Here is a 27,894-nt window from a genome sequence, read left to right as displayed (position 1 = left end):
AATAACACCCAGAATTAACTGCTTACCCGTTTTAGCCCTCTAGATCTCCAAAATCTCTGTATAAAGAAAACTCAAGTGTCATTACCAAGAAGTGATACCTAGGTCTTTGACTAAGGTTCCACAGTGCTGTTGATTATTCCTCACATGGACTCACTGGGACCAAACAGACCTCATAGGCTTTAATCTGCAGTTTGTGTTGCCTCTGCAATAAGAAAAGAATTATAACTGATGAAGCAGCAGCAAGAGCAAAACTCAAGGCACGTGTGTATATATGGAAGCTCTTCTGTTCTTATAAAAACAGGCCATAAAATATACAAAATAAGTAGAATTCTCTCCATTCAACCAATATACATCTGCCTTCAGTGTTTCCAGAGGCACTAGTGGAGCACGAGGAAGAATCGCTGCTACCACATTATCAGCATTCACTCTGCCATCAAATAAATTAGACTCATTAGTGGAAAGGGGAAACAAAGTATGGCTATTTTCTGGACTTGGGGGTATTTTTGTTTTTTCTTTCTTTTCTTCTGCTTTGCTCTGGTTCTTCATAAAAAAATACCTAAGAAATTAGCATTTGCACAAGGAAACAAGAAGCTACATATTTGCCAAATTAAATCTTAAAATAATTTTGTAGACTGTACAAATATACATCATTAAACATTTACAACCTTAACTTCCTAGACGACTGCTCTTCCAAGCAATGCAGCTATCCAGCTTTTCTTTACAAAAGCTCAAATCTATCAGCTGTCAGGTATAAAGTCCCCTTCACAATTAGAGAAGGTATGGGAAAGAGATGAACCTACTGATAGCAGTGGTATCAATACAAGGGAGTTCCAAGTGTACTAAATAATTTAAAATACAGCCCTTGCTAGAGAGAAACCTGGGAATAGATTTTCAGTAATGAGCCAATACTCAAGTCAGTGAAATGTCTTTCTTCGCTTGGCACTGTTTGATTCTGTGTTCACAGGTGACTCTTCTGATGTTCTTGTTAATGCACAATAGTCTTTGTTCTGTTTATTGATGCAACTTTCACCTCCTTCACTGTGGGATTTTGAACCACTTTTCAATGGAGGACCTCTCTGGTCACCCTCATGCCGAGCCGTGGAAGGCAAATCACACTGTCCCGATGTTTGTTGGGGCTTCTTGAAAGCTTCTGTCCTGGAAGTCTGATCCCTGGCAGCTGAGGACGCATCGAAGCCTTGCTGTGATGTTGATCCTGGATTGCTCTGGTCTGGCTGACTGCTGTCTTTTGAGGCCTGCTCCTTCCCTTTGGCTTCAGTTCTACTAGCCATACTTGCCAGCCTCGGGTCCCGTGGTTTCTCCTGATCAGCAGGAAGCACTGCTGCCACCATTCGTGCAGGGGCACTGACTCTCCTGGAGTCCACAGTCTGAGCACACTGTGGCTGCTGGGGCCCTCCACTTCCCTGTGGCACTGCACAACCAGTGCCAGCAGTGAGCTCCTGAGGGCTGCTGGCCTCCTTTGGATTTGCAAGTGGCTTCTTGCCACTGGAAGACGACTGCATTGGAGAAGGTTGCTTTGCTCCTGCACTGGCTGGGGGCTGTACTGGTGGCTTGAGCTTCAAGATCTTACCAGCATCTTTCCTGTAGCTTTTTTCTGATGTCTTGATAATGGCACCTCTTCTCTGAGCATCCTGAATCAACTCATTCCAGTCTTTGTTTTCCTTTCAGAAAAGGACAAAAGGACACACCCCAGAAAGAAAGGTTATTGGAAAGAAATCCACACAAATGGACAGAGGATATACAACTCCTTTAATTAAGGTACCTGACACAACTGTCATGGAAACCACTGTTATGTTCCTTCTGGAATGGAAGGATCTTATGTTTCACTTGCAAACCAGCAACAGGCACTCTGGCTGCTGTAACATAGGGGTGGTACTTTCAGCCATCAGTGAGCTACCACTTCAAATGACAATTTCGGTATTTATGAAGGCCAGAAGTTTTCTTGCACAGAGAGTGAAACAGGAACAAGGCTTTAATGCCCTCTTGTGGTGCAGCTATCAAACCCCACCCTTGGAAAAAAATCAAGATCCAGTACTGTAAGACATCAAGCCTCTTCAAGAGCACCCCCTATACATTCATTGGGCCTTTGCAGTCCCCCCCAGATACATAGTTCTGTTTAAGAAATACCTGTTTCAAAGAGTACAAGCAAAGCCTATACTTAGAAATCACGTGACTACATAAAGTAGTATCAAACCCAATAATCTGAAGATCATGGGAATGTTTGGGGGTGGTCTGGCTTTTTAACATCATTTTTTTTGCTCAAGTATCCAGTGACAAATACAATAGCTGGAGGCACGGGAAGGATCGAGCAAGGAAACATTTCTGCCATCACCCTATCTTACCAACAGAGAGAAGATTTTTCACAACCCCCACACTTGAATTGTAAAGCACTGTGTTACAATTTAGTTACTAAAAATATTGTGAGAGTAATTTCTAAATTTCCTTCTTGGAAGCAAGGAAAAGAGATTTTTAATTGTTTTGGTTTTTTAAAGAGCTTTGGCAGCTGGCAGTTACAGCCAAAGCTTTCGAAGAGAACCTTTCAGAGGCCTCGGTTGTACTGATTTATCAAAACACCACAGAAGGGTCCCCTTTCATAGACTGCAGCAGTCTAAGGATGGTTTTCACTTTCCCAACCCTGACTTGGCCTAAGAGGGTGGATCACGGAAGATCATTTGATTAACACTGTACCTACCATGAGAGTTTTCAGTCTTCCAAGGATAAAGAGGCTGAATCTGGCTCGGGTAATGGTAACGTTCAGACGCTGGAGACTTGCCAGAAACCTAGGTGACAAGACAAAGCTTAGCTCCTAAACTACTCTTCCACAAGGTTTAAGTGTTAAAACAAAAAGTGGTAATACTCAATTTCAGTGAAATGGAGATAACAGAAGCAGTTATAAAGGCAGCAGTAGTTCATGACCCACTCCCAGATCCCACTGAAACAGCCCTGCCTTACATGAAGGGCTTTGCATTAATCGTGGTTTCTTTCTTTCACCACTCTGACTCCTTGCAGGGAATTCCAGTTCTTTCCAGTTCTTGCCGTTGATGTTTCCTTTCTTAGAGTAAATCCCCGCTTAATGCCAACCACTGCTTCCTTAAGTGCTCCTCAAAGTACAGAGGACATCAACCTCACTTCACCTATGAAGACTTTAAGCCTCTTTTTGACTTGAACTGAAATGGATTAATAATATTTGGCATGATTAATGGGAAAATATTCTACTGAAATACTGAATACTGGACACGAGTATTCTACTTTAAAGGTGACCTGCACTGGTAGCACATGAAAAAAAGACTTTTGCTTTGTCATGCTTCAAGAGTGAAATGTATATTCTTACAGAAGAAAGCCAGCATTTGCACTATGGAAATTGTCTAGTCTGGTTATGCGATATCACAAACCAAGGTACTGAAACCTAAACAAATGCTTAAATGTTGATTTCTATTAAGAGTTTATTTACCAACACTCAAAAAAAAGGTTTGTGAAAGTAATATAAATTATTTCTTCACTAATGAAAAAGCTCAAAAAATGCCCAGCTTATTCTATACTAACAAAGTTTGCAAAACAAAGCCAAGTCCTTGTAAAATTTCGCTTGAGCAGGTTCAACATCAACACCTGATACTGTGGTCACAGTGCTGAGACCTGCTCTTCAGCAAATTCCAAACTGCACAAGTCCCAGCACCGCCCCAGGAAATTTGGGCAGTGCAGAAAACGAGACAGGCAGGAAGCAGACATGGGGAATAGATCCAGCACTACAGATATTATAGTTCTTTAGGACTTAAGGAGAGCATCTTGAAAGACTACTAAATATTCCTAACAGCTTTTAAAACTGAGAAGCAACAAAACTACTTTCTCAGGGGTAGACAGGGGGAAACAACAAACCAAACCGAAAACATTATCTTTCCTTGGAGTTTTCTCCACCATTTGAAAGTTACTTTCAGAGTACATTTAATGCTGGATTAGCTACCTTGAAGAATACTTTGCTCAGCTACAAGATCATAAGGGTGCTGCAAACTTTCCCATCACACCTTGCCAATGACACCTGCCCCTGAAGCAGATGTCCAACTCATCAGCATGTACTGCTTCTACAGCATTGCACTGCCAAAGCTTCACCACAGTAAGCTGGAAAGTTCTCTTCCAAAAGAACAGACAGAGCTTAAGTCCCATGTCAGCCAAAAGAACTGTCAGGTTCTAGCTGTCTTCAGTTTCCAAACTCAATCAACCAGATTAAGAGATGTCCAAAAATCATCACTGTTGTTTTCTAGAAGATTTGGATTCTTTCTCTTCCCAAAGTAACGTTCAGCACAGTTAAAAGTCCTTTATCTAGCAATTAGAAAATCAGTATCAGTAAGTATGCAGAAACAAAGACTTTTGTTTATGCAGACTTCCCGCAGTTTAACTTCAAAGCCAACTTAAGGCAACATAATTCTATTACCGTTTTTTAAACCAAGATGACCCGTAAGTCACAGAAAGTTGATGACCCATAAGTTAGTTCCTTCTGTCTCAAACAGGAAACACCCATGTAAAATTACCAAACCTGCTATCTTGAATCGAGACTTCCTGCAAATCTCGTCACAACTCAGAAGACAAGCATATCCATCTAGAAGTCAAAGATCTAGCTCGTCTGCATCACACTCCTAGTGACATATGTAACTAGTTAACAGTACTTCTACAGAGAGAATGTAATATTAATAGGATAATGAGTTGCAGAAATTGGATTTCATTTAGAGAGAGCAGCATTCAGAAAGTTACAACATAGATCAAAAGCTGTAAGAAAAATAACTGCTGCAGTACTAATGCAAAGAGGCAAGTTCCCAAGACCAATCGTGCCAAACCAAAACTGTGACAGGCTAAGGGAGGACACAAATTCATCAGCACGCAACACAGAACACAATACTTACCATTTCCATGTCCCTTTTGGTCAGAGATTTCAAACCAGTAACATTAATTCATGCATTAAGATACCCTTCAATTTGCTGGCTGTAGTGACTTGCTCTGGTCTTACATAACTGCCTTACTGTCATATCAAAAAATATGACTCTATCTAGTGTCACTGGAAAGGGGACTTGCAAATCACAGAAGACAAACATACCCAATTGACCCTTTCGTGCTGTTTGCCCGGACACATGTCACTATGATGCAATCTTTCTCTCGTCCCTGGAATGCATCTACTGTGTCCACTTCTGGGCTGTTAAAGAAAGAATTAGCAAGCTGTTCAGTACATTAGTTGAATTTTTAAGCAACACACTAATGCAAATTGCTTAAATACTATCCTTAACCATCATCTGTCAAAATAACCCCAGGTAAACTTCTGCTTCAGTGTAAGAATCTAAAGCTAAATTTACTTTTGAGGCCAGCACCATTACTGAAAAGCTGTTCAGGTCCATATAGCTTGGAATTTTAGTTTTTCTTTTAAATACACTTTATTCAGAACAGCAACAAAATCAGAGCACGTAGAAAAGTAATAACTAATAAACAGTACAAAGAGGTCAGGCCTGGTCTAAACAAAAGGCTTGCATGTCCCCTTTAAAGGCATGACTAAGTACAGATTTTAGTAGTACAGAAGAAGGTTTGAGTTTTTGCTATTATTTTAAGGGGAGAAACATGCAAGAGCCACATCCCATGTGAAAACTCATGGTTTCTTTACCTGCTATTCCTAAACACTCTGTCCAGTTGTTCTTGAATTTTCTTTTTCTGTGCACTGTAAGGTGTAATTATTCCAATGCGTCGAAGACCCGCATCCTTCCTTTTTTCTTTTATTATTCTAATTAATTCCATCACCAGCTTCACTTCCTGAGGATTACTAAAAGAGCTGAACAAGACAAAATAGAAACATTACAAAACCATGTTTGACAGTGCTTTCAAATTCAGCACTTCAGGCCAATTTGTAAGGGAATTATGAGTCAAAGTTCCTGTCCTGAACTTTTCCAGTCTCCTTCACATAGACACTCAAAGAACTCTACAGGCAGGCCCTGATGAAGGGGTAACAACAGTGAGAAGTATTAGCAGCAAGAGGCTTACACTTCAGGTTCCTTACAACTATATAGGTTTGCTTTCCTTACAGAACAGGCAAAGGGGAGGACTGAGCCTGCCACCTTCTGGTACTACCACAGCATGCAGCTGTGAAAGGAAAGTCGATTAAAAAAAAAATCAGGAATTCAAATTGCTACTAGAGTTAGAGACTGTAGGTATTCACTAGCAGCTAACAGCCAGCCAAATCAATATTAAAACCAGTTTCAGATCTAGCAAAACAAATAAACCCCCCCCCCCCCGAACATTTAATACCTGATTTTTTTGTGAAACTAAATGAAACAAAGTTGAAAATGCAGTCCTGGCTACTTTATGCATATTGGGAACAACAAAAGAGAGAAGATAATTATTTCTCAGCAAATCTAAAGTTTGGCTGAGTAGAATGCAGGACTTACTCATTGTTTCGCTCCTCACGGCCATCTCCTACATCAAAAATAAGGTAGGGCTGGAATGGCCACTCTGAAGAACATCTGCTCTCCTCTGTTGCTCTGTAAATAACATTTTTATCACTAGGTAACCATACAGGATTCTAAGAACTGATACTTCATTTATTTACACCATGGTTATCAAACACAAGCAACTTTTAGCTTTCCCCTCCACAAACTCCTTAACTTTCACTGCTATGTGCAGATACTGAGGTCTGAAAAGGAACTCTAAGCAGTAATTATGCTCAGTTTTAAGTGACCTAGTTAACCTATGTATCACAGCCAGCTCTAAAAAGGTGGAATGAGAGTTTTCTCTCATTAAGCATCTTCCCACACACAACCTCAGGGATTTTTAGACACAAAAGAATATCCTGGTATGAAAAGGTTTCTTTGAAATACCTCCTGCTTAGAAAGGAGAACAGAGTGTCACCCACCTATCAGTCTTTAGAGTCCTGCCATAAACATAATTGGATGGGAAGAGGCAGATGTCAGGGTGCATCCGGTATTGCACAGTCAGCTGCACTACTGGCAGGCTTCGTAAAATATTCTTGTGCACTTGCTCCTCCAAGTGTCTGTGCAGACGTGCCATCAAGGACTGATCGTAGCCATATTCCTGAGCTTTCTGCCAGGGGAGAAACATGGGACTGACTTCTGGAGAATGGGTCCCAAATTAACATCAGGAACTTGCTTCTTCAACTTAAAACTACTTGGTGTTTTCTTTCAAACTTCTAAATCACTGATAAAATGACAACGACTTGCACTTCAATTTTCTATTTGTGTTAGTCTGTTTCAGGAAGGATCACCTGCATAAATCTCAATTTTTGTCAGTGTTGTCTTTAGCAAGGCAGCTTTTCTTTGTGAGTCACAACACTGGGAAATTTTAACAACATCAACAATAATGAAAAGAAAGATCTTCCAGGTGGCATCTCCTTAAGCAAGCACACAGCCTCCGCACGATTTACCCTTCTAGAGAAGGCAGTCTGGTTTTCCTCCCTTTTTACCAGATGTTTAAAACAGACCTTACTGTCAGATACAGGAACAATCCTGTATGTTTAGTCCTTGGAACACATCTATAGGGTGGTGAAGTCCCCATACAAACAGCCTTCATCCCCCATTCCCTAAGAAAACTGACACTGACTGAAGCTCACATAATGAAATAACAGAGCCTACCACAACACAGTGCCCATCACAGACCAAGTGCAGAGCTGCACTGAAACTCCTATTGCCATAGCTATTATTAATGGTGCATGAAATCAAAATCAGTTCCAAGCTGCACCAGGAAAGGCTATAGAGGTCATACTCTCTCATCTCCATCAGCTTTATCCACACATTCGAAGGCAGTATTGATACGGTCTCCACATAACAAGGGACTAAACTTGCAGGGCAAAAGTTAGCATCATACACATCCTGATCTGACATTGAAGTGTCTTTTTTTCTTTTTACATGTTCTCTAAATACTGTTCTTTACCCTGTATGCACTACATAGCATTAAAAAGAAAATACAGTTTGAATACTTACCACTGATTTTACTGTAGGAGGGAGCTGTCTGGGATCTCCAACAAGGACAAGTTTATTACAGCGATGGATCAGTGGAATCAGTGTTTCAACCTCACAGGACTGCCCTGCCTTTTGTATATGCAAACAGGACAGAAAGTAGAAGTTGTAAGCAAAGGAGTGGAGGGAAGGATGTTCAATTTCCTGGAACAGAGCCAGGATAACTCAAATGCCTTCTAAGTCTTCTAAAAAATAAAAAGGAAAAAAATAAAAATAAAAAAAAACACCACAAACTCAAGAGAGGAAAAAATAAGGATTTCTCCCTAATAAAAGACTACAAACAGATTTTTCTTTTATTATGAAATATGCAGAGCACTCTAAACAGATACAAATATAACCCAACCATCTGGACATCTCTGAAGAGATTTCAGAGCAGCAAGAACCATATTTCAGCCATGATTTTTAAGTAAAAGCCGTTTTCCATTAAAGCACCAAATAAGTCAGAAAAAGCAGCAAGTAAAAGTTATTCTTCTCATGGCTCTACACAGCAGGACAGACTGGCTACCAGTTAAAAAGCAAAAATGAGCCACTTGACCCACAATACATCACACCAACAGCCAGTCAACCCACAGTATATCACACCAGCAGCCAACCAACCACAAGCCACCTAAGCAGAGAGCAAGGCAGACCTTAGAGGTGGAACACGCTGTAGTTCTAATAGCTTTACTGACCTCATCCACAATGACACAGCTGAAAGGATCAAGTCCTTGCCGAAAAAACACAGACTCCAGCAGGCATCCTCCACTTGTGCTCAGCGTGCAGCAGATGATGTCGGACTCCAAGATGATATCTGCCTGTACTTTCTGAGAGTGTCCCCGAGCCTTCAAGTACAACAGGACACCATGTCTCCTTTCCTGTTTAGGCTTTCTTAGAATCATCCTAGAGCAACTTCTAACTGCCTGGACAATACTAACTGCCAAAGAGATCATGCATAATGCATCACCCCAGTGAAGTTATCTCCATTATTACAAATGAAAGGCACAAGTCGACTTCACTGAAGTGTTACTTCCACTTTAAATTACAGATCGATACCAATGAGGCTGCAAGCTGGATAGAAGTATCCTTTTATCTCTCATCTATGCAATCCAGATGCACTGTGAGCAAAGCTTTATTTGCCATCACATTTGTTAAATCCAAGCCTCCAGGACCATTAAGGGGCAGCATGTATTCATTAAAGATGAACCTTTATTCATCACAAGGTTCATATCACCCAGCCTTAATTACTGGTTTTGCTGTCAGTGCCTATTTCCACTTTCTATCTCCACACACACAAGAAATTCTTCCAGCTGTTGTTTTACTTCAAAATATTTGTGAGTATCTCAGCTCCAGGAGGACTGTAAAGGGGCATGAAAGTGGTAATGAAGATACACCTAGAACATAAGCACAAGCATGCTTCTTTGCCAAATATGGCACAATTGTTTCAATTCTCCCTTAATCGTAAGGGTGGATATTTCCATCCAGTTCTGGGGGGATAGCATTGGGGATTTCTGTTTGCTTTGGTGGTTTGTCTGAGGATTTTTGCAATATGCAGCCAGAGTACACCCGGATTTCACACCAGGCAGTCTGTATAACTATAACTTACACTTGGCTTATGACCTTTATCTATTTACCTACTACTCTATAAATTCTTCCAGCCACATCAAAACCAAATCTCTATCCCAAAGAATATTAAGTAGAGAAATGTATTTGCTGAGGTTTATTAAAGAGGTGCCTCAAAGATAAATTCCTACCTCCTTTAGTTGAGAAGCAAGCTGTTGTCTCTCCTTTGAAAGTCTGCCAATTTCATCATCTAACATTTGACTCTAGATGGGAGAAAAAAAATAAAGAGAAACCACATATTTTCCATATACCTTTTTTCTTCCCTTACCCTAATTCATTTCTTAAACATTTAGACTTGTTCAGACTTTTTTTAATATTATATGCGCCAGAAGAAACCGACCAGTTTTAGAAAGTTGTCAACATATTTAGACTTTGCAACACACAATGTTACATCTTGCATTTCTGTGCAGCTGAGAAAAAGGTTTACCATCAGAAATCTGTAATCTCAGCACAAATGCCAAATTCTTAGACAAAAAAAAAGGACAACTTCAAGCACAACACATATCCCAGAATCTCAGACCACAAGGTATATTACTATTTCCAGTTAAACAAAACCAGAGCTTTGAAGTATACAATCAAATTAAATCATTAAGATTTATAAATATGGTTATATTAAAAACTAACTGGTGATAGAATGAAATGAAGATTAGTGAGCACCAGTGCAAGAAGTGGCATGATCAACCAGTTGAAAATATACCCTGATGGAAAGTTCTTCACTCCCTTTTGCAGTGCTAACCAAACTGTCCATTAATTGAAAAAGCAGCTGAAGAGACAGTTACTGCTCAGAGATGGCATTAAACAGTAGAACTCTTTACTCTCAAAAAATACAAGCAGGATTCAAAACACTACTATCTTACCACTTCCTTCTTCTCACATCTGTGCATGGCACGCTGACGAGACAGCATGTCCAGCTTTTGATCCAGAGCAGCTTTCTTCTTCTGAATATCCTGGTCACAGTCACCTGGCTTTCGTTCTATAATAAAACAAAGGAAAACATACATGAGAAATAGAAAAACCACATTACAATAACACTTGCTCTCACTCAAATGGACAAACTTCTGTGTTGCATTTTTCTGTTTTCTACTGAGGTCTTGTAAAATAAAGATAATGAGCCTTGGTTCCAACTGTAGCTCTCACGTGCTGCATAGCTGCATTGCTTAAAAGTCATTGCTTTTACATATATGCATTGCAATTTCTTCATTAAAAAAAAAACAAAAAACAAAAAACAAACCCAGTCTTGCTTATTTCGTTTTACTTAGATTTTAGGCCTTATGAAAGCAGACACTTTCCCACCAAGACTGAACAACAATACTTCATGAAGCACATTTGCAGAAAAATCTCTTACCAGCTCTTCCTTCTTAAAGAACACATAGCCCTAAGTGCAAAACACCATTAAGCTCAACAAAGACTGAAGAAAAGTCTGATTTGAATGTTACTTACTCATCCTATGTTCAACTTGCTTATCCAGGCTAAATCCCCGGACTTCACTGTTGATTGCTTTTTCGGCACCAAGTCGCACTAATTTGATATCACCACAATTTCCTGTTTACAAAATCAGGGTTAAAATACTTTTAGATTGCCCCAATCATCTCTGCACTTTGGTATGAGCGAAACAAAAAAGCAAACATCACAGATATCAAACAAGGTTCTTCCTTTTCTGCTTTTCAGGGGGTTGCAATAATTTATCTAAGCACAACTAAAAAAATTCAGGAATTCCAAACTCTAAACAAACAATCACACATGAGCAACAAAGATGATGGTGCCGATGTTTTAGTGCTGGCTAGCAGTTACGAATATTATTCTAAATTAACAGAACAACCTATTATTCTCAGGCTTATCTAAAACTTAAAGAATTCCTAATTTAGGAAATGACCAAGTACCATCAGAAACACAGCTGGTAAGCCAAAAACAAACTAACATTTGGTTACTATAAAGGTTTGGGATTTTTTTCCCCACCATACACCAGAGGCCTTGCTCAGACTTTACCTACTTTGTGTTAGTTACAAACCAGGAGGAGAAAACAAAGCACAAGTGAGAGGCTCTGATGTGAAACTTTTCAGTCTGTTCAGCATGATCTAAGTCCAATTTCATTCAAAATTGAGGTAATAGTCTTGTGTTCAAATCTCTAAGGAGTAAAAACTGGTGAACTGAAACTAACATTATGAGGAAAGGGTCAGTGTCTTTATACAGACAAAGTGCCATCTATTAAAAAAACACCTTGTAGAAAAGCACACTGAAATTAGTAACGGTATAAGGATGTATGAATCATGCTCTGCAAGATAAAAAAAGCTGCTTAGAGTAGCATATACATACTATATCTAATCAACTGTTCTAGCTTTTACTTCAGGTTTTGCCAACTTAACAGAATTTTAAGCAGAATTTTAAAGTAAACCATACCCAAAGGCTCCTGTCTGTTTTGGCATTTTTCCTTAAACGCAATGATGATCTTTTTCATGAGTTCATCAACAGCAGCATTTGATGGTGCACAAACAAGAAAACGGTTTGGCTTGATCTTGGAATTTGTTTTTTGCGTTTTCTCATTCCTGGTGTTCTGTGATTAATTAACAAGAAACCAAAACATGCTCTTTAGACTGTTTTCATTTGTGATTTAAAAGCCAGACTGTATGCTCATCTTAACCAGCAGGCAGACTATGGGGACTCTCACGCTTAAGTATCTCTTAAGGTATGTCTTACATTGACTAACAAGTCAAATGTATTAATACTACTTGCATGAATTCCCTTCAACAATGATGTACTTGATAAATCTACTGGATGCTGTCAGGAAAACCATTAAATAGGACAGACCAGATAATATTCTTTCATATATCAAAATGTTTTTTTTTTAAAAAACAAGTGTTTTTATTACCAACTGTGCACATTTCCTTGATTTTACTCAAGTTTTGTAAAATAAATGTTTTCCAAGATGCCCAAAATTTCCACTTTTATACCCTATACTATATAGATGTAATAAAGTCAACTTAATGAATTACACCCCCGGTTAATTACCAATACTGTGCTCCTATTTAGCTAAAGCTCTTCCATTGACACCATCCTTGTGTCCATTCCACGCATCACCAGCACATGACAATCACATCAGGTTCACTTACTTCTCTCAAAACACGAGACAGAAGTCCAACAATAGTTTTTGATTTCCCTGTTCCAGGTGGTCCATGGATAAGGCAGATCTTTGGAAGCCCCGGGTGCTGCTTCACCATGGCATAAGCTGTCTCAATGGCTCTCTTTTGATCTTCATTGTACTCACTCACATTCCATGCCTGAACAAAGAGACACAAGGAAAAATAATGTATTAATGTTGATCGACCCTTTCATGTTCATTTTATGTATTTTCAGAATGTCCCCCACCCCTCTAACTCAAGAACTTGAAGGGCATGGAAGCTTTTAATTCTAGGTTTGCTCTAGATGCACACCCAATCCCGAGTCAAGCTGTAATGAAGGTTTTATTTACCCTACACACCACTTTATTTTGCATGACCTTTTCCATACTATGCCTTATTTCCTGAACGGACACTCGTCCACTGTTGAAAAACACCTGAAAGCTGCCTGAAGCGCACTATTAGTATCTATGTCAACACAGCAGAAACACACTATCACACAGTCAACCAACTCTGAAATGCAGTGACTCAGTGCTTCTGAAACTTATCTCAAAAAGCAGCATGCAAAACCATTTTCACAAAACCACATCCAAATGCCCACTTTGTCATCCCTAATCATATTCAGCTGCATGACTTACAGTGCTTTCTGAAGCTACAGGCAAATCTCTGGGACAGAAGTCATTGTAACTTGGATTTATGATGGGTTTAGCCAGGGGACTCCTGCTCAGTAGCAGCAGACCTTTGAATGTTCGGTGTGTGGTCACCAGGGAGCCAACCACCATACACTTCACTTGCTTATTTACGAAGAATGACAAATTGCCTCGAGTTCGCACAGAAAGATGACAGATGGTATGCTGCTCCTTTTGTCCTATTGAAAGAGGGGAGGAAAAATCAAAACAAAACCACAAGCCGTTAATTCAAAGACTATCCAAACTGTTAAGTAGGACACATTCTAACAGGTCACTCGAAAGAATTCATCAGAACCATGCCTTCTATTAGGAAGCCAACAACTCATTCTTGCAAAAAAACCCAAATGCCAAAACAAAACAAAAACCCCCCATAAAACATATACAACAACGCTCTCTAACCCAACCAAGATTACCATTTTAATGAGGCAGCATTAATCCTGATAGCTGGTAATTCACAACTTCAGTTCCAGAAGATAGTGAAAATTTTAGTCAGTGAGACCACTGAAGTTCATGGCACTTCGTATCTCAAAGGAATGAACTCTTCAAAATGTATGCAGAGCATTTAGTCATCATTAGTTTCTGTTCTTATGCAAAGTATTAACCTCTATATTTTAGGAAGTGCCTACAAAAACGCACGGAAAGCAGGTCTGCACCTATAGTTCCTGGCTTTTTACGAAGCTTCTAGCACAGAAGAGACATGCTGTAGTGGAAGAACAATCCCATTTCCTCCGAGATAAGTCGCACAGTACAACTACCAACAACCAGTGACGAAGTAGCATTTTATGGTACCCAGAAGAATCCCATTTTTATTTCAACCCTATTAACTTACTAGTTGCACGGCCAGATGCACGAGAAAATCGTGTCACGAGACCAACTTCATTCACTATTTGGTCCTCCATCTCACTGTCTTCCCTAAAGGCATCTTTTTTCTTTTGGACCACCAAAAAGATTAAGTCATCTTCTTTTGGATGAAGCTGCTTTGCCAAATCACTTTCTCGCAGATGAGCTACCCAAAATACATTTTGAAATAATTAGAACATTAAAAGGAAAAGGGTTACAATTGCTCTCTGACTATAGAAGTACTACAATTAACATATTCAATATACTTCAGTAACACTCACCTGTTAATTTTTAAAGCAATTAAAAGCTATAGCAAAAGACTATGAAGAGTTTTAACACCATCCTGCATCCTTAAGCCTGAACATAGCACTATAAAAATAAAGCAAGTCAAGGACTATTTTATTTACCAACAGAAGCTAAAATAAAATCACAAATGAATGAAATGGGAAGTTGAAAAGATTTCAGCAGTAATCAAGTAACTTTTTGTACTAACACATAAGCCACAGATTCCCTGCAAAGTATGCATTCCTGTTATGTGCATTACGTAAAGCAGCAAATTCATATCTTTTCTGTAAAGCACAAATTCTGCCTGTAAGTGCTAGCTCATTACAACACATTGCTTATGTGAAAATGAGAAGAGGGGTTTATTAAAACAAAAAAATAACAAAACCAAAAAACCCCCACAAAACAACCCCTTACCTGTAAAATCTGCTGTGTTCAAGTCAGCAGAGAAGCTCTGTAAGTTAAAGTAGTAACTCTTCTCTCTTACTCTCTGGTTTTCTATCCACTCTTGTGCCAGCTACATGTTGGAAAGTAATAGCTAAATAAAAATACTTTGAAGGGTTTAGTGTTTCAGAAAAATAGCATATCATGACTCAAAGGGCAAACACACTAAGCAGAAATACAAGCAAGCTAACAGACTGTCAGGTACAAGCCAACAGTCCTACCTATTTCTCCAATGTATGTGGGCACATTACATAAACAGAGCAAATGAAAAGTGCTTCCTTCCCAACACCCTCTCATTTCTTACAAAGCTCTTCGAAACAAATGTATGCTCCCCCCCGACCACATTTTCACCTTAAAATACCAGTATTATCCTGGTACTAACTTCATTTTTTACCTTTTTTTCAATGGAAGAAATGATGCAATGACTGAATTTGCAAACATGCAACTTCAATTGAAGGAATGCTGCGTTTTCTCACTATTAAACTATAAACTATTAAAGTCAAACTATTTGGAAAAAAAATACTTTTCAGATTAAACCCCCCTCACATAAGCTCTCAACATGAATCAAAACATTACCGCTTTTTAAACTGTCATTAGGAGATTTCCATTTTAAACTTTATGTGCTATAAAGAAACAGGAACCACTTCCTTTTTCCCTCCTTTTGCATGCTATTGTTGATGCACACCCAATAAAACAGTGGTACTTAAGGTAACACTGACAGTCCCCATCTTAAGCTTAACTGTCGTGATATTTCCCCCTCATCATTCCTGTATTCAGACCTGTATCTGAACATTTTCAGAAGGTAAATAAGGCATGTAACAATTTTTAATCTCTTGGTAAAATCTATTAGGGCTGATGAAAACAAAACAAAGAGGCATACAGCTACTTACTGTTTCAAAGGCATTTAGCATCATCAAGGGGAAAAATGTATTGAAATAGTCATTATATCCTTGAAAGTGGACAGGAACAGCGGCTACTAAAGACTCTGTCAGATTACTTGGAGGTCCAAAGAGGCTGGAATTTACAAACATTTCATAAGTCCACCTTAGGACTTCAGTAATAAAAATACTGTAATCATGCTGCTTAACATAAAAGGGTGAAGAACATGCTTCTTGGACAGGCCTCCTGGAAATGTTTGAAGCATTGTCATTCTGTCTATTTTGTGACTGAAGAACATTATTAGGAATATTGGCTTGAGGTACATTAATGAAACTTGGAGACTTGCACGTCTGGTTTCTTATCGGTATAGGCTTTGCATTTGGAGGCCTGACCACCACTGGTTTTGCTGCATTCACTTTGCTTTTTGAAGCTGGTGGTAGCTTTTTAACATCTTCGAGATCCTTGCTGAAGGCTGCATTCCGTGAAGAACTTGCTGAGCTGAAAATTTTGGTAGTGGAAGGCTTTCTTGGTTTAGATGGCAGGAGAGAAGGTTTAGCAAACAAATGATCTGCTTCTGAGCTGGTAGCTGAATGCTTACTACAGTACTCTCCTGGGTTTTCTACTTTTTCATTACAGTCTTTGTACGTGCATTTCACTATAGTTGAGGATTCACTCTGCTGAAGGCTTTCAGCAGTATCCACTTCCTTTGGGTTTTTACTAGCTCTAGTGGTATCTTGAACACTTTCCTCCTCAGAACATAATTCCATATCCACTGGATCTAACTGAGTTAAAAACAGATCATCATCATCACCATCACTATTTTCATTTGATTTACAGCCATTTTCTTTTGTCTTCTCACACTCAGGCTGGACAATGCAATCATTTCCGGAAGGTTCATTTTTACCATCTCCAACCAATGCAGAGGAAGAGGGACTTGAATACACAGGTACAGGAGGAACCATCATACCATTATCCTCTGATTTTATGTTAATGTCTGAAAAACCAGGCAGTTTAGAGACACCAGTCTCCTCCTCCACAAAAAGGCTTCCAAATTCTCTCTCACCCGCAGCAGGATAACCAGTACACACCCTTTTACTCTCTCCTTGCTTTTCAACAGATGCCACTTCAAACCTTCCAGGCTTTTGTTTCGTAAGCTTTGTATCCAGTTTGCAAGCTTTTTTGTTTCTACCCCCAGAACTTCCTGCAGGATTTCCCACTCCAACCCTTCTTTTGGGCCTTGTCTGCCTTAAATACTGAAGGTCTTGGCAGGCCAGCAATTTTTTATTATGTTTTATAGACAAACTCTGAGGAGCAATTAGTTTAATCTTCTGTTTCTGTGCAATCCCAATTCTCCCTGCAGCTTTACCATAGCTGCGCAGTTGAGCCAGACTCTCTAAAGAGCGCTGGGATAACTCAAATGCTCTGCGAGGCGCCTTCTTCAGACCAAGTTTTTCTACAGTTGATGCTGGTGCTGGACACTGCCGAACTTTCCTTGGAGGAACCACAGCAGGCTTTGAACTGCCAGGTTGGGAAGTTTTTGATGTATTTTGAAATAGTTTTTTGGTTTGTGCTGGTTTAAGGACAGGTTTTTTAGGGCTTCTCTGAACAGTTCTTGCTACCTTAGAGTTTGCTATACTCTTCTGTGGGCTTGCACTGTTTTTCTTAAGGGCCAGTTTTGAAGCTAATGAGATCTTAGATGTAGATACTCTTGGTTCAGTCAATTTTGAGTGCAGGGTGAAGTCTTTGACAGTGCCTTTGCCTGCAGAATTCTCCAGTTGATCTTTTGCATTTTCCTCACCAACAGATTCTTGCCACGTTGAATCAGTTACTACTTTTGTATTATCAGCTTCTGTCTGATGAGAAAGATTTTCTGTCTTTCCTGTCAAGTTTGCTTCTTCTTCCATGCTATCATCATTTAGGTAATCCATATCGTAACCCCATTCATTTGTGTGATCATCCAGTGATTCACTTGAATCACTACTCCCAACCGATGTTGAAACGTGACCTTGTTTATACTCTTGAGTTACTTCCATGCTATAGTCTTGAGTATCTTGCCAAACCGAAAAGACATCAAGTTCTGTTTCAAATTCAAAGCACTGAGACTCACAGTCTTCCAGTGACAAGAGAGAGCTTGATACCTTTGATTCGGTTTTGGTATCACTACCAGAAGCGCAGCTGGAAGTTGAAGGCTGCTCATTTTCATTTTCATTTTTTTTTGTTTCTTTCTTGTCAACCACAGAGTTTTCTTCATCAGAAGAGTCTGAAATTATAATGACTTTATTGTTAAGGCAATCTGAACCATAGGGAGACGTGGTACGCTGATCATCACTGGAAGATCTTACCACACCTTTCACTTTCCTTCTAATATCACACACATTATCATCTAGTGAGCTCTCTTGGCTTGAATCAAAGGGAAAATTGACACCTTTGGCATAAGCAGCTAAAGATAATTTACTGAGTTCTCTATCAACCTGGGAGTCTGTTAAAGTATTATCTTCAGAAACAGTCTTCATAAAATCCTCCTCTTTCTTCCCCACTGAACTGCTTTCTCTCTTGAAATACTTTGAAAATTCTAACAACCTGTCACTTGATCCACACTTCACTGACAGTGGCCTGATCCGAGAACCAGGGCTGGATATATTGTTCTTGTTTTCAGAGCTAGATGGCACACGACCATTTGCTGAATTTTTATCCGTAAAACAGGACTTTGAAATTTGATCTTCACAGTTATATTTAGCCAAGTCATTTAAATCAAGCTGTTTCGAGTCAGACGCTTGCACATCAGGTGCTTTCTTAATCTCAGATTTTAACAGTGAACTTGATTTTAGTCCAGTTGATACTTTTTTCAGTAAGGTGCCACTGAACCCTGAAAGCATAATCCCATCATCTTCATTCTCCTGCATACCAGGTTCACTTTTAAAGAAGCTAGAGCAATCTCTGCCTTCCTTTGATGAGACAGCACACAGTGAACGGTCATCTCTGCCATATACACTCATCTCGCATCCACCACCATGTGCACTCTTCTCTTGCCTTATAGAAATGGCAGGTGAAGTTGTAGAGTTTGCATCGTTTCCTGCAGCCACAGAGGTATCCAATGCTCTGTTCTTTATACCTCTTATAACTTGCCTTAAACACACTTGTAATTCCTGAGTTTCCTGGATGTTCAGCTGCCAACCTAAAGATAGACTTCCTCGCAGAAGAAGATTGAGTTTGTCTAGGTATTGCTTGCAAAGAGCATGCTGCCCAATTTGATAGCCTTCTCTAAGAAGGCTGCGTATCAATTGCACACAGGCATGCTGCACAGAGTTAGAAGCTTGTAAAGATACTGTCGATGAACCTCTCACACATTGTCCAGGTAGTTTTTCAGTGCACTGTGTAAATGCAATAGCTGGAAGCTTAGTACATTTCACCACTGCTTCCACCCATTCCTGGGAGCTAATCCATAACAAATGCAGGCACTTCTTCTTTCTGTGTAGTTCAATAATGGAGACCAAGATCAGAAGAAAAAATTCAGAAACTTTTTCACATTGCTGGATACTTTCATTGAGAATACCTTTGGTTTCCGAGCAGAGGTAGTGAATGACCTCTACTATATATGCTACACCCAAGTCCTTTAAATCCATAAGTGACTGAACAAAAGGGATGAACCACAAAAATGTGCTTTGATGGATACGTGTATCTCTACCAATTGCAGATTGAAGCATGTTAGCCAGTGCTTGCATATCTTCATACATGTTGGGGCAGTAGTCTGGACAAATGGCAGTCTTCCATCCAGTATCCTGAAAAATAATTTCACCACAAATCATCCTCATCATAAACATCTGCAGAGTTCCATCTCCCAGGTGTTTTTCTTCTAGTCATAAAAGTTACTTCCTTTCAAATATACATTCATTCATTGGTAACATCTCTTATATCCTAATGCAAGTCTAAAACTAAATTTTAAAAATGCAAAAAATAATCAAACGCATGTGTATAAATAACTCATTTCCTAAAATGTAACCTATGAAATAAGTGTAAAGTAGCATTTCCTTTAAAAATCACTGTGAACTCTCCAAAAGATATGCTGACATATCCTCAGATAATCAAATATACATTTAAAGCCTTCAAAGACATTTCTTAAATACATTGCATCAACATCAAGAGAACACATCCATAAATATTTATTCTGTATGTACCAACTGAACAAGAAGTGATCAGACTGGCTATTATTTAAGGCACACAATAGTGACATACATCATTCAGTACTTTTTCTTTACAACGCTAGTAGAAACTAAGTAACTTCCCCTCATGTATTTTATAGATGGTTTAAACTGACAGTTTCATTCTGTGATCAGAGTTCAAAGAACAGGGAAACAAAATATTGGTTTAATACCTTTTGAGGCTTTTCTGTGTTATAACTATACACAATCTGACTGCAAGTAACCATGTCATCATTGTAGTCTGACTCTGGTTCAGTTTTCAGTGACCTGAAAAGAAATAGAAACTATTACAGACTCCACACAACTAACTTACGCTATAAGAAAGCCAACTGGCCAAGACAGATTCCATTTTTCAGATACTGACCAGGTGACTATTAAAGCTTGTACCTGTGAAAATACATCGTATTTAAAATTGTAGGGCTTATTCTATCCTGCTGGTAAGAGGCAGGAGAAGTGGCTGCCTCAGGAAAAAGCCTTCTACTAAGCCACAGATTCGACTATCTAGAACAAGCACCCAGAAGAACTCCATTTGCTTTGAATTTTCTGTGCATAAACACAGTTCAGTGATGGCTATGCACTCCTCAACTATAACTATTTGAACACAACACTCAAATAGCTTGTTTAACTGAGGAAAATCTCCTTAAATATGCCTTCCTCTTATCTACAACATTCCATGTATCTATATCTGCAGCTATCTGTAAGATTATAAACTGTGCATGTATAAAAGATACTGAACATTTAAGACATTGTCACTCAAAATTGATTCAAAATCTACCACATGAAGTAAATGACTGGTACGGTTATCTTATTTTCCACCAGGTTTTTAAAATTAGGCACAACTTCAGTTTTCCAAAATAGGTGTTCCTGAAGTCTTTGGACCTGGATTCTTATAAATACCTTTACAAGGGACGGTGTGCCAAAAGATGGAGTTCAAGTTTAAGCAACAAAATTCTGCTCTCAAAGAAGTTATTTCCAGGCTTCCTAGCACTGTGCTAACCAGCTACTTCTGTGCCAAATAAACACTTTACCTCATTAACTTTTTGCTCAATACTGACAATATTGTCCCTCAGAAGTTAAAAAAATCCATTTTATCTTAGGATATAAGTATATGAAGACAAAACCTTTCAAAAGATTATCTGGGGCCTGCTATGTGTTTTAATGTGTTTCCTTTCAGCAGCTCACTACGTTATCCAAGCTACTGAAGAACTGTTCCATGATTCCCACTTTATTACCTTCCCTTAAAGGAATACATTTAGAAAACAAACAAAAGTCTTAAAACCATACAGTACCATTAAGTAAACCTAATCTTGAGAAATAGTTAAAGCTTAACACAAGCTGAAAGTAAAGTCGAATCAGTTGTTATCTGGAACTACAATCAAATCTAAAACTATGTAATGCACTGAAAATTCAGGAATCCCCACAGCTTTACAAAGAGTGTCAGGCATGGCAATCTCCATTAAATTTATGTGCCAGTTGGTTATAGCAGTAAGCAAGAAAACAAGTAAACAAGAAAACCAAGACCAAAGTTACTACACTACCTGGTATTAAATCATAAAACTGATCTAGTCTCCAAATAAAACTGACCTCTTAAAGCTACTGCGTATATTTTTTATCTCACTGTTGTAGCTCACACTGTTGATAATGGTTTGAAAGGCTTGGACTGGATCAATAAGCTGACCCCATACTTTAGATCCGAGCTGATCCAAAATAACCATGAAACAATGCAGCGCTGGCCAGAAGGGGTCAGTAGACTCATCTGAAACATAACAGTAACATTGGGGAGAGTTGACTGAGCTGAAGTCGAAAGCAGTTGGTTTTCATTGATTTTTCTTAAATACTAATATATGTATTATAGTAAGTTGTAACTATACTCTTTAACCTGGAAAAAGGATGAAAAACATCAACCTCACTTATTTGTGCAGACAAGACACTGCTCCTTATGCAGTAACTGGATAGCAGTAACTAACATTTCGCACCTCGATGAATCCAATTCTTCCACATTGAGTTTTGCAGTACTGTTCTACGAAGTGGGTACAACTTACACAGCTATGACAATTTATACTTCAAATTCAAGCTAGAAGCAATTGGCTTTCTCTCAAGTATATTCTTTCCCCTTCATATAAGGTAACATCATACCCTCAATAAATATATTAAGCTCATAAAAACCTAGTCATGTGAGACACAGCCCAGATCTTGAGCTCATGTGCCAATCCCAGGCTATGCCATGACACGTGGCCTACAAGAATGGTCCAAGGGCTGCTAGCCTAAATTCCCAGCTGCAAAAGGGGTTCTTTCAAACAAATGGGTGGAAGAGTCAAATTTTAAGCAAGTTGTAGCAATTCAGAAGAAGGTGTTTCTGTATTTTAGGACTGAAAAGTCAAAGCATGCCACAGTGAAATGCACATTCCCATACAACCTGTACATTAAATGCAAACAATATGGTAGAAGTTACAGATTGTCCTCTCAAAACCTCTAAGCCAGACTTATGCAAGGCACTGCCATTCCTTTTCTACTTAAGAGTTTAAATGTAATTTTTCAATGTTTGTCAGTATTGCTCAAGTATTACGCAATAGTGACCATCTTCCAGAAGATAAATAAGCCTCAGCTGAAATCACCTGAGATACACTACTAAGAATTCACTAAGAACTTCAATAAGGAAGTTTGATAAAGATGAAAAATAGGCTATGAACTGCCTTAAACTCAGTATCAAAATTAATTACCAGCAGCTTCTTTCTCCATGGTGTGAAGTATAGACTGCATGAAGTCATTTTGTTTGTCTGGACCCAGTAACAAGGAATCCAAAGCTTGTTCTTCCAGCACTGTAAGCAACATACAAATCCCTAAAAGAAAAAAAAGATGCAATTTGTCCACATATTTGCAAACGTTTGCTCTAATTTTCACCAAACCAAGGATGTTTCCAACACCATTATCAGTGTAACACCTGACCAAAGAGATCAGCAGCAACATGAAACACACTACTGTTGTGCAACATTCGATTTTCCAATTTGACATGCCCCAAAATAAATAGCACCTATGAAACAGGAGAGCTCTGACTTGAAACAAATGTTTATGAGAGACTACAAGTACAGATTCATTCCAGATCATACTCACCTAGCCAATAGTTTTTGTAGTTGGCAGTATCATATAAGTGAGATGGCAGAAGGATGAGTTTGCCCTTTTCAACCATTGAAGAGCTGTAAATATCCTGACTCTCAAAAAGCCCCAACTCAATAACTTTGAACAAGCAAGTCAGCACTTCCTGTAAGTCATAGTAATCATCTCTGTCAACCTTGCCTAAATTCCTTGCTGTTAGAATGGCCCATCGACGAATCTAAGGATTGAAACAAAAAAGTTTTATATTAATAGTAAGAAAAAAGAACAAATAAAATCACAATGCTGTAAGATTAGGAAACATTGCTACTACAAACAGGACAAAAGTGTGTTTTTACTAAAGGAAGGTCTCGTAACTGCAAGAGTGGGCAGTTTTATGAGGAAAGGCTGAGAGCTGGGTTTGTTCAGCCTAGAGAAAAGGTAGCTCAGGGGAGACCTTATTTAAAAGGTGGCTACAGAGAAGACAGAGACTCCCTTTTTACAAGCAGTTGCACGGAAAAGATATGGGGTAATGATCACAGCTCCCGAGGAGATTCCAACTGAACATAAGAGGAAAAACTTTCACAGTGAGAACAATCAGCCATTGGAATAATCTCCCCAGGAAGTGGTGGATTCCCCAGTGCTGGACACTTAAGATTCTGCCATTCCACTCTAGGTCACGCTTTGCCAAGAAAGGTGGGAGTAGAAGATCCTTGAGATCCCTTCCAACCTACTCTGTGAGCCTGTGAAACAAAACTCTTTGGGATTTATGTGACAAAAAGGCAGCATTTGGTTTTGTACTTGCTTATATTACCTAAACATTGTTTTTCCGATTAGATAATTGTATACTGTAACAACAGGTGTTAAGTTGTGCTCTCAGCACAGGACTCTTGTCCACTCTTACCTTGGTGGAATTATTCTCTGACCTACTGAGAAAACTTCAGTTTGAGCAAGTGTAAAGTAAAATACTGTTAAATCTTTTACTGTTTCTTAGGACATGAAATTTTGGACTCCACACTGGTGTTTAAATAAGCCAGCTGAACATCTGTAACTTCCACAGACTAAATGCAAACAGCAAAGTGATTCTAGAACAGTTTCTTCAGCAAGAGTAACTATATTCCTACTGAAAACTCATTTTTCTATATATTGTTAAATACAGAAAATCAAACACTTAAAATTCTGAATGCTACTATTTTCATGCTTTTGCCATTAAAAATAATAATCTATCCTGATGCCATTTAAAACTAAGTTTTAGTGGAAAAGAAGTAACTTACCACTTCATTTGGGTGTACCAAAAAGAGATAAATTCCTGGATATTTCTCAAAGACCTGAAAGGAACTGTGACTTCTTTCCATTCTACAGAGCACTTCTACACACACCTCACCTACAAGGATAAAACACTTACATTAAAGGGTAATTTATACGCTCGCAAAGAAACCCAAGCAATAAGACAAATACAAAATACATACACACACACGTACACACTAGAACTTCAGTTTAACTACTACTTGTTATTTTCATCTCCTTCAGTAGAAATAATACCATTCCCCTCCAACCGTCCATGGTAAGATACATACTGACTCTCTCATGCAGCAGCAGATACGGATATTTCAGTACTTCTAGAAGGGGCACTCGCAGGTTATTCTCAAAGTCCGGGCCCACATAGCCAGACAGCTGTGTCTGTCCATTCTCATCGACTACAAACAACTCATCATCTTCTCCAGCTTCTTCTTGCATGGATTTCTCAATGTGGGCAACAAGACGGGAGGTTTCCAACTCCCACAAGACCTATTCAGAAGGGAAAAACAATTACCCTAAGTGCATATGTGAAGAAAGCACTTAAGGACATTTATTATCACATGCAGAAACCTTAACTAGACTTTCAAAACTTAAAATTTCATTTAAAAAGTTTCTTTCCAAGCGTGGTGTAAAATGATGAAGTCTTGAGGGAGAATTCAGATTGTGCGAATCACAAAACTCTCACTTCAGAGCTAGGATTATAAAGTATGGTGGTTTTATATTTTTGTTAAATATGCATCAACGATCTCAGTTGTTATTTCAGGCCAGAGATTAGTCACAAAACTTTGCTTCACTGGCCAATATAAAGAAGTATACAATACAGAAAACAATCATATGTGGGAAGATGGGAAAAGCCTTTTTTAAATCTTGCCTTCTCACATATTTTGTAACGTATTGGTGAATGGAGTTAATGTAAAGAATGCAAACAGACTGACCGACTTGCTAAGTATTTGTAGCAGATTCAGCTCACTTAACATTACTCATCTCAAGTAAATTTCTCCCAACTTCAATTAGAAACCAAGATTATTTCCTACAGCTAATAGAACTTTGAATAGTCCAGTGACTCCACCTATTTCCAGTCTATACTCAGATGAGATTGCCCTGCAGGGAAATCTAATTTAAAGAGCAACAGTGAACAACTGGCTACAAATATTCATCTTACACACAAGCTTTCCAAAATGTAAAACTGGGATACTAGTGAGGAAGAATTACAAAAGGCTTAAGATAACAGAGTTTTAAACTTTGCCTGGTTTTAATTGCACAAGATTGGAGCAGATCTCAAACTGAAGCACAGCAGAAAACTATGAATGAAAAGTGAAAGTTCACAAAAAGAGGAAGAAACGAGAGTGGAACAGATGCCTGAGGAACAAAAAAAACACACTGAAGAGGGTGAGCTGTTAGTCTGTGTTCCAGAGTTCAAGGATTCCAGGTTGAGAAAAACAAAACACAATAGAGAAATCTCAACTAGTTTATTAATATAGGGAAAATATAGAGATAATAAAAGATAGAGTCAAGGATATTTCTGATGTTTGGTTATCTTACCAACCCCAAAGACCATGTAATGACAATCAGGAAACCAGCTCCAAGAAACATCATCGCAGCATGAGGTGGCAGACTCAACCTCAGCGGGCATCCCCGCGGAGGCAATGTTGACCTAGGTGCTATGAGGTTCTGCCTCTCCACATCACATGAGGCTCAGGCTTTTATACTACCAAAAATGCACACTCATTTTGATGTAGGGGGCCAGCCTACCTCGGAAGAAGTGGCCAGCTATACCTAGAAAGGTCTCCCAGGATCGGGACTTTTCTGAGGACCAGCCAAAAGAGGACTTTTCAGGGAGGAGCCACCACAGACAAACAGTACTTTTCCATTTTTGTGTGTTTCACCACAGACCATTACCTATTCTCACTGACACAGTCTGGCAGGTGTTCTTTTTTTCAGATGGCAAACCACCATAGCATGAATAGAGTACAAGCTATAACGTCTACTCAGCAACTTCCCACAACTGTTTTAGTTCTCGCTAATTTGAATATACGCAAAGCAAGATGGTGTTCTGGCTTTACAATCAGCTCTTTGCAACACAATATATAAAAAGCAAAACAGTTAAAAAGCCACATGGCCTATTCCCCAACACCAATAAACACAACCCCTGCACAAAACCTCCCCTTACACTGAAGCTGGACCACAGAAACCTCGTTTGAACGTTTCCTTGCAGTCTGTGTCCTCCCTCTCTAGTTGGAGCCAAATTTCTTAATTACCTCATGTAACCCTGGCAGTTTTTCCTTGGCTTTGTGGTATTCAAGCACACACTCCAGGCAGTAACAGAGATCTTCATTGGATCCTTCAAGATCTTCCGGGGACAACCGTTTAGAAGCATAGCTCTTCAGGAACTCAGTGGCGTCGGGACCACTAGGTGTACACCATCGACACGTGCTCATTCTTTGCATGGAAAGAAGGAGGAATTAATGGAAGTTCAAAGGCTGAAAGCAACAAAATATGCCCTTTTGGCCACAACAGTACCTAGTTTTCAATGGGATAAGTTTCAGGATTTACGTAACTCATTGACAGCATACATGTGTATGTTCTTGGGTGACCTTATATTATACAGATATACACAATTAAATAAAGGAATGCAGATTAAACCATTAAATTAACATTACAGAAAAATGCCTCCTGAATGGCAAGCGTTAGAAGTAAAGCACTGAAAATAAGTCAAATTACATCATTTGCAAACTATGACATAATATGTGAAAAGTGACTTTACGTTGCACAAGTAATCCCTCATCCACACTTAACGCACACTTTCCAGGACTGCAACGCTGGAGTTCATTATATCGCTTTACTGGTACCCATAGAATTGAGGTCTAACGCACACAAAATGTAATTAGCTTTTTTTCTTAATCTCCTGCTAAAATTTAGGTCAACAAATCCCTGTTGCCAGAAGCAAAATATATCTGTGCAGAACTTTCCTGTCATAGCTGTTATTACAGTTAGAAAACATCATCATATTCTCGCCACAGATTGCTTCCTCTAAAAAGGAAAAAAATCCTAAATAAGCAGCAATACAGTCATCTCAGATTATGATAGCATAAACAGCTCAACTGAAGCCTGGGAAAGCATGACGACTTGAGGCAAGTATATAAAAGGGAAGACAGTAATTACTGTGCTATTTAGCATAACAAAGAATAAAAAAGGGAAATCTAGATAAAGCAAAACCATCCACTCCCTCATACATAGGTACTGGAGGTATTTACCTTTGGAAAAGGAAGGTATTTGCTGTGAGGGTGTGTTAGGTAACATGAAGACAAGTGTGCTACCCCGCAGCTGGGAAAGGGGGCTGGCCCCTCCAGCCACACATGCCCTCGAGTATCTTTAGTAATCCATGCCCTGGAAACCGAGCCTTGGTGGCATTTCAGAGACCTAGGAAAAGAAAATAAGCCTC

At 39.0% G+C, this 27,894-nt stretch overlaps 1 protein-coding gene across 1 annotated transcript; it reads right to left on the bottom strand.

Moving 5' to 3' along the window:
- Positions 1 to 500: 500 nt before the first annotated feature.
- On the bottom strand, positions 501 to 27,894 carry SETX (senataxin). The gene is made up of 25 exons (XM_061476817.1): positions 27,707 to 27,894; positions 26,711 to 26,891; positions 24,731 to 24,941; positions 24,428 to 24,537; positions 23,175 to 23,394; positions 22,784 to 22,903; positions 21,648 to 21,819; positions 20,237 to 20,330; positions 15,876 to 19,643; positions 14,959 to 15,058; positions 14,249 to 14,425; positions 13,369 to 13,598; positions 12,725 to 12,892; positions 12,015 to 12,168; positions 11,058 to 11,159; positions 10,475 to 10,590; positions 9,749 to 9,820; positions 8,690 to 8,839; positions 7,983 to 8,090; positions 6,899 to 7,086; positions 6,435 to 6,527; positions 5,657 to 5,821; positions 5,102 to 5,197; positions 2,711 to 2,798; positions 501 to 1,679 (listed from the first exon to the last, which is right to left on the bottom strand). Exons 2-25 carry the CDS (start codon positions 26,888 to 26,890, stop codon positions 915 to 917), a joined length of 7,647 nt encoding a protein of 2,548 aa, XP_061332801.1. The 5' UTR covers position 26,891; positions 27,707 to 27,894; the 3' UTR covers positions 501 to 914.

The sequence above is a fragment of the Pezoporus flaviventris genome, unplaced genomic scaffold (genome assembly GCF_033815535.1).
Source record: "Pezoporus flaviventris isolate CSIRO_AGI_PZ_B2104156 unplaced genomic scaffold, CSIRO_AGI_Pfla_v1 ptg000097l, whole genome shotgun sequence".
Lineage (NCBI taxonomy): Eukaryota > Metazoa > Chordata > Aves > Psittaciformes > Psittacidae > Pezoporus > Pezoporus flaviventris.
The sequence above is the reverse complement of the archived record's forward strand: the minus strand, read 5'-3'. Positions and strand labels throughout refer to the sequence as shown.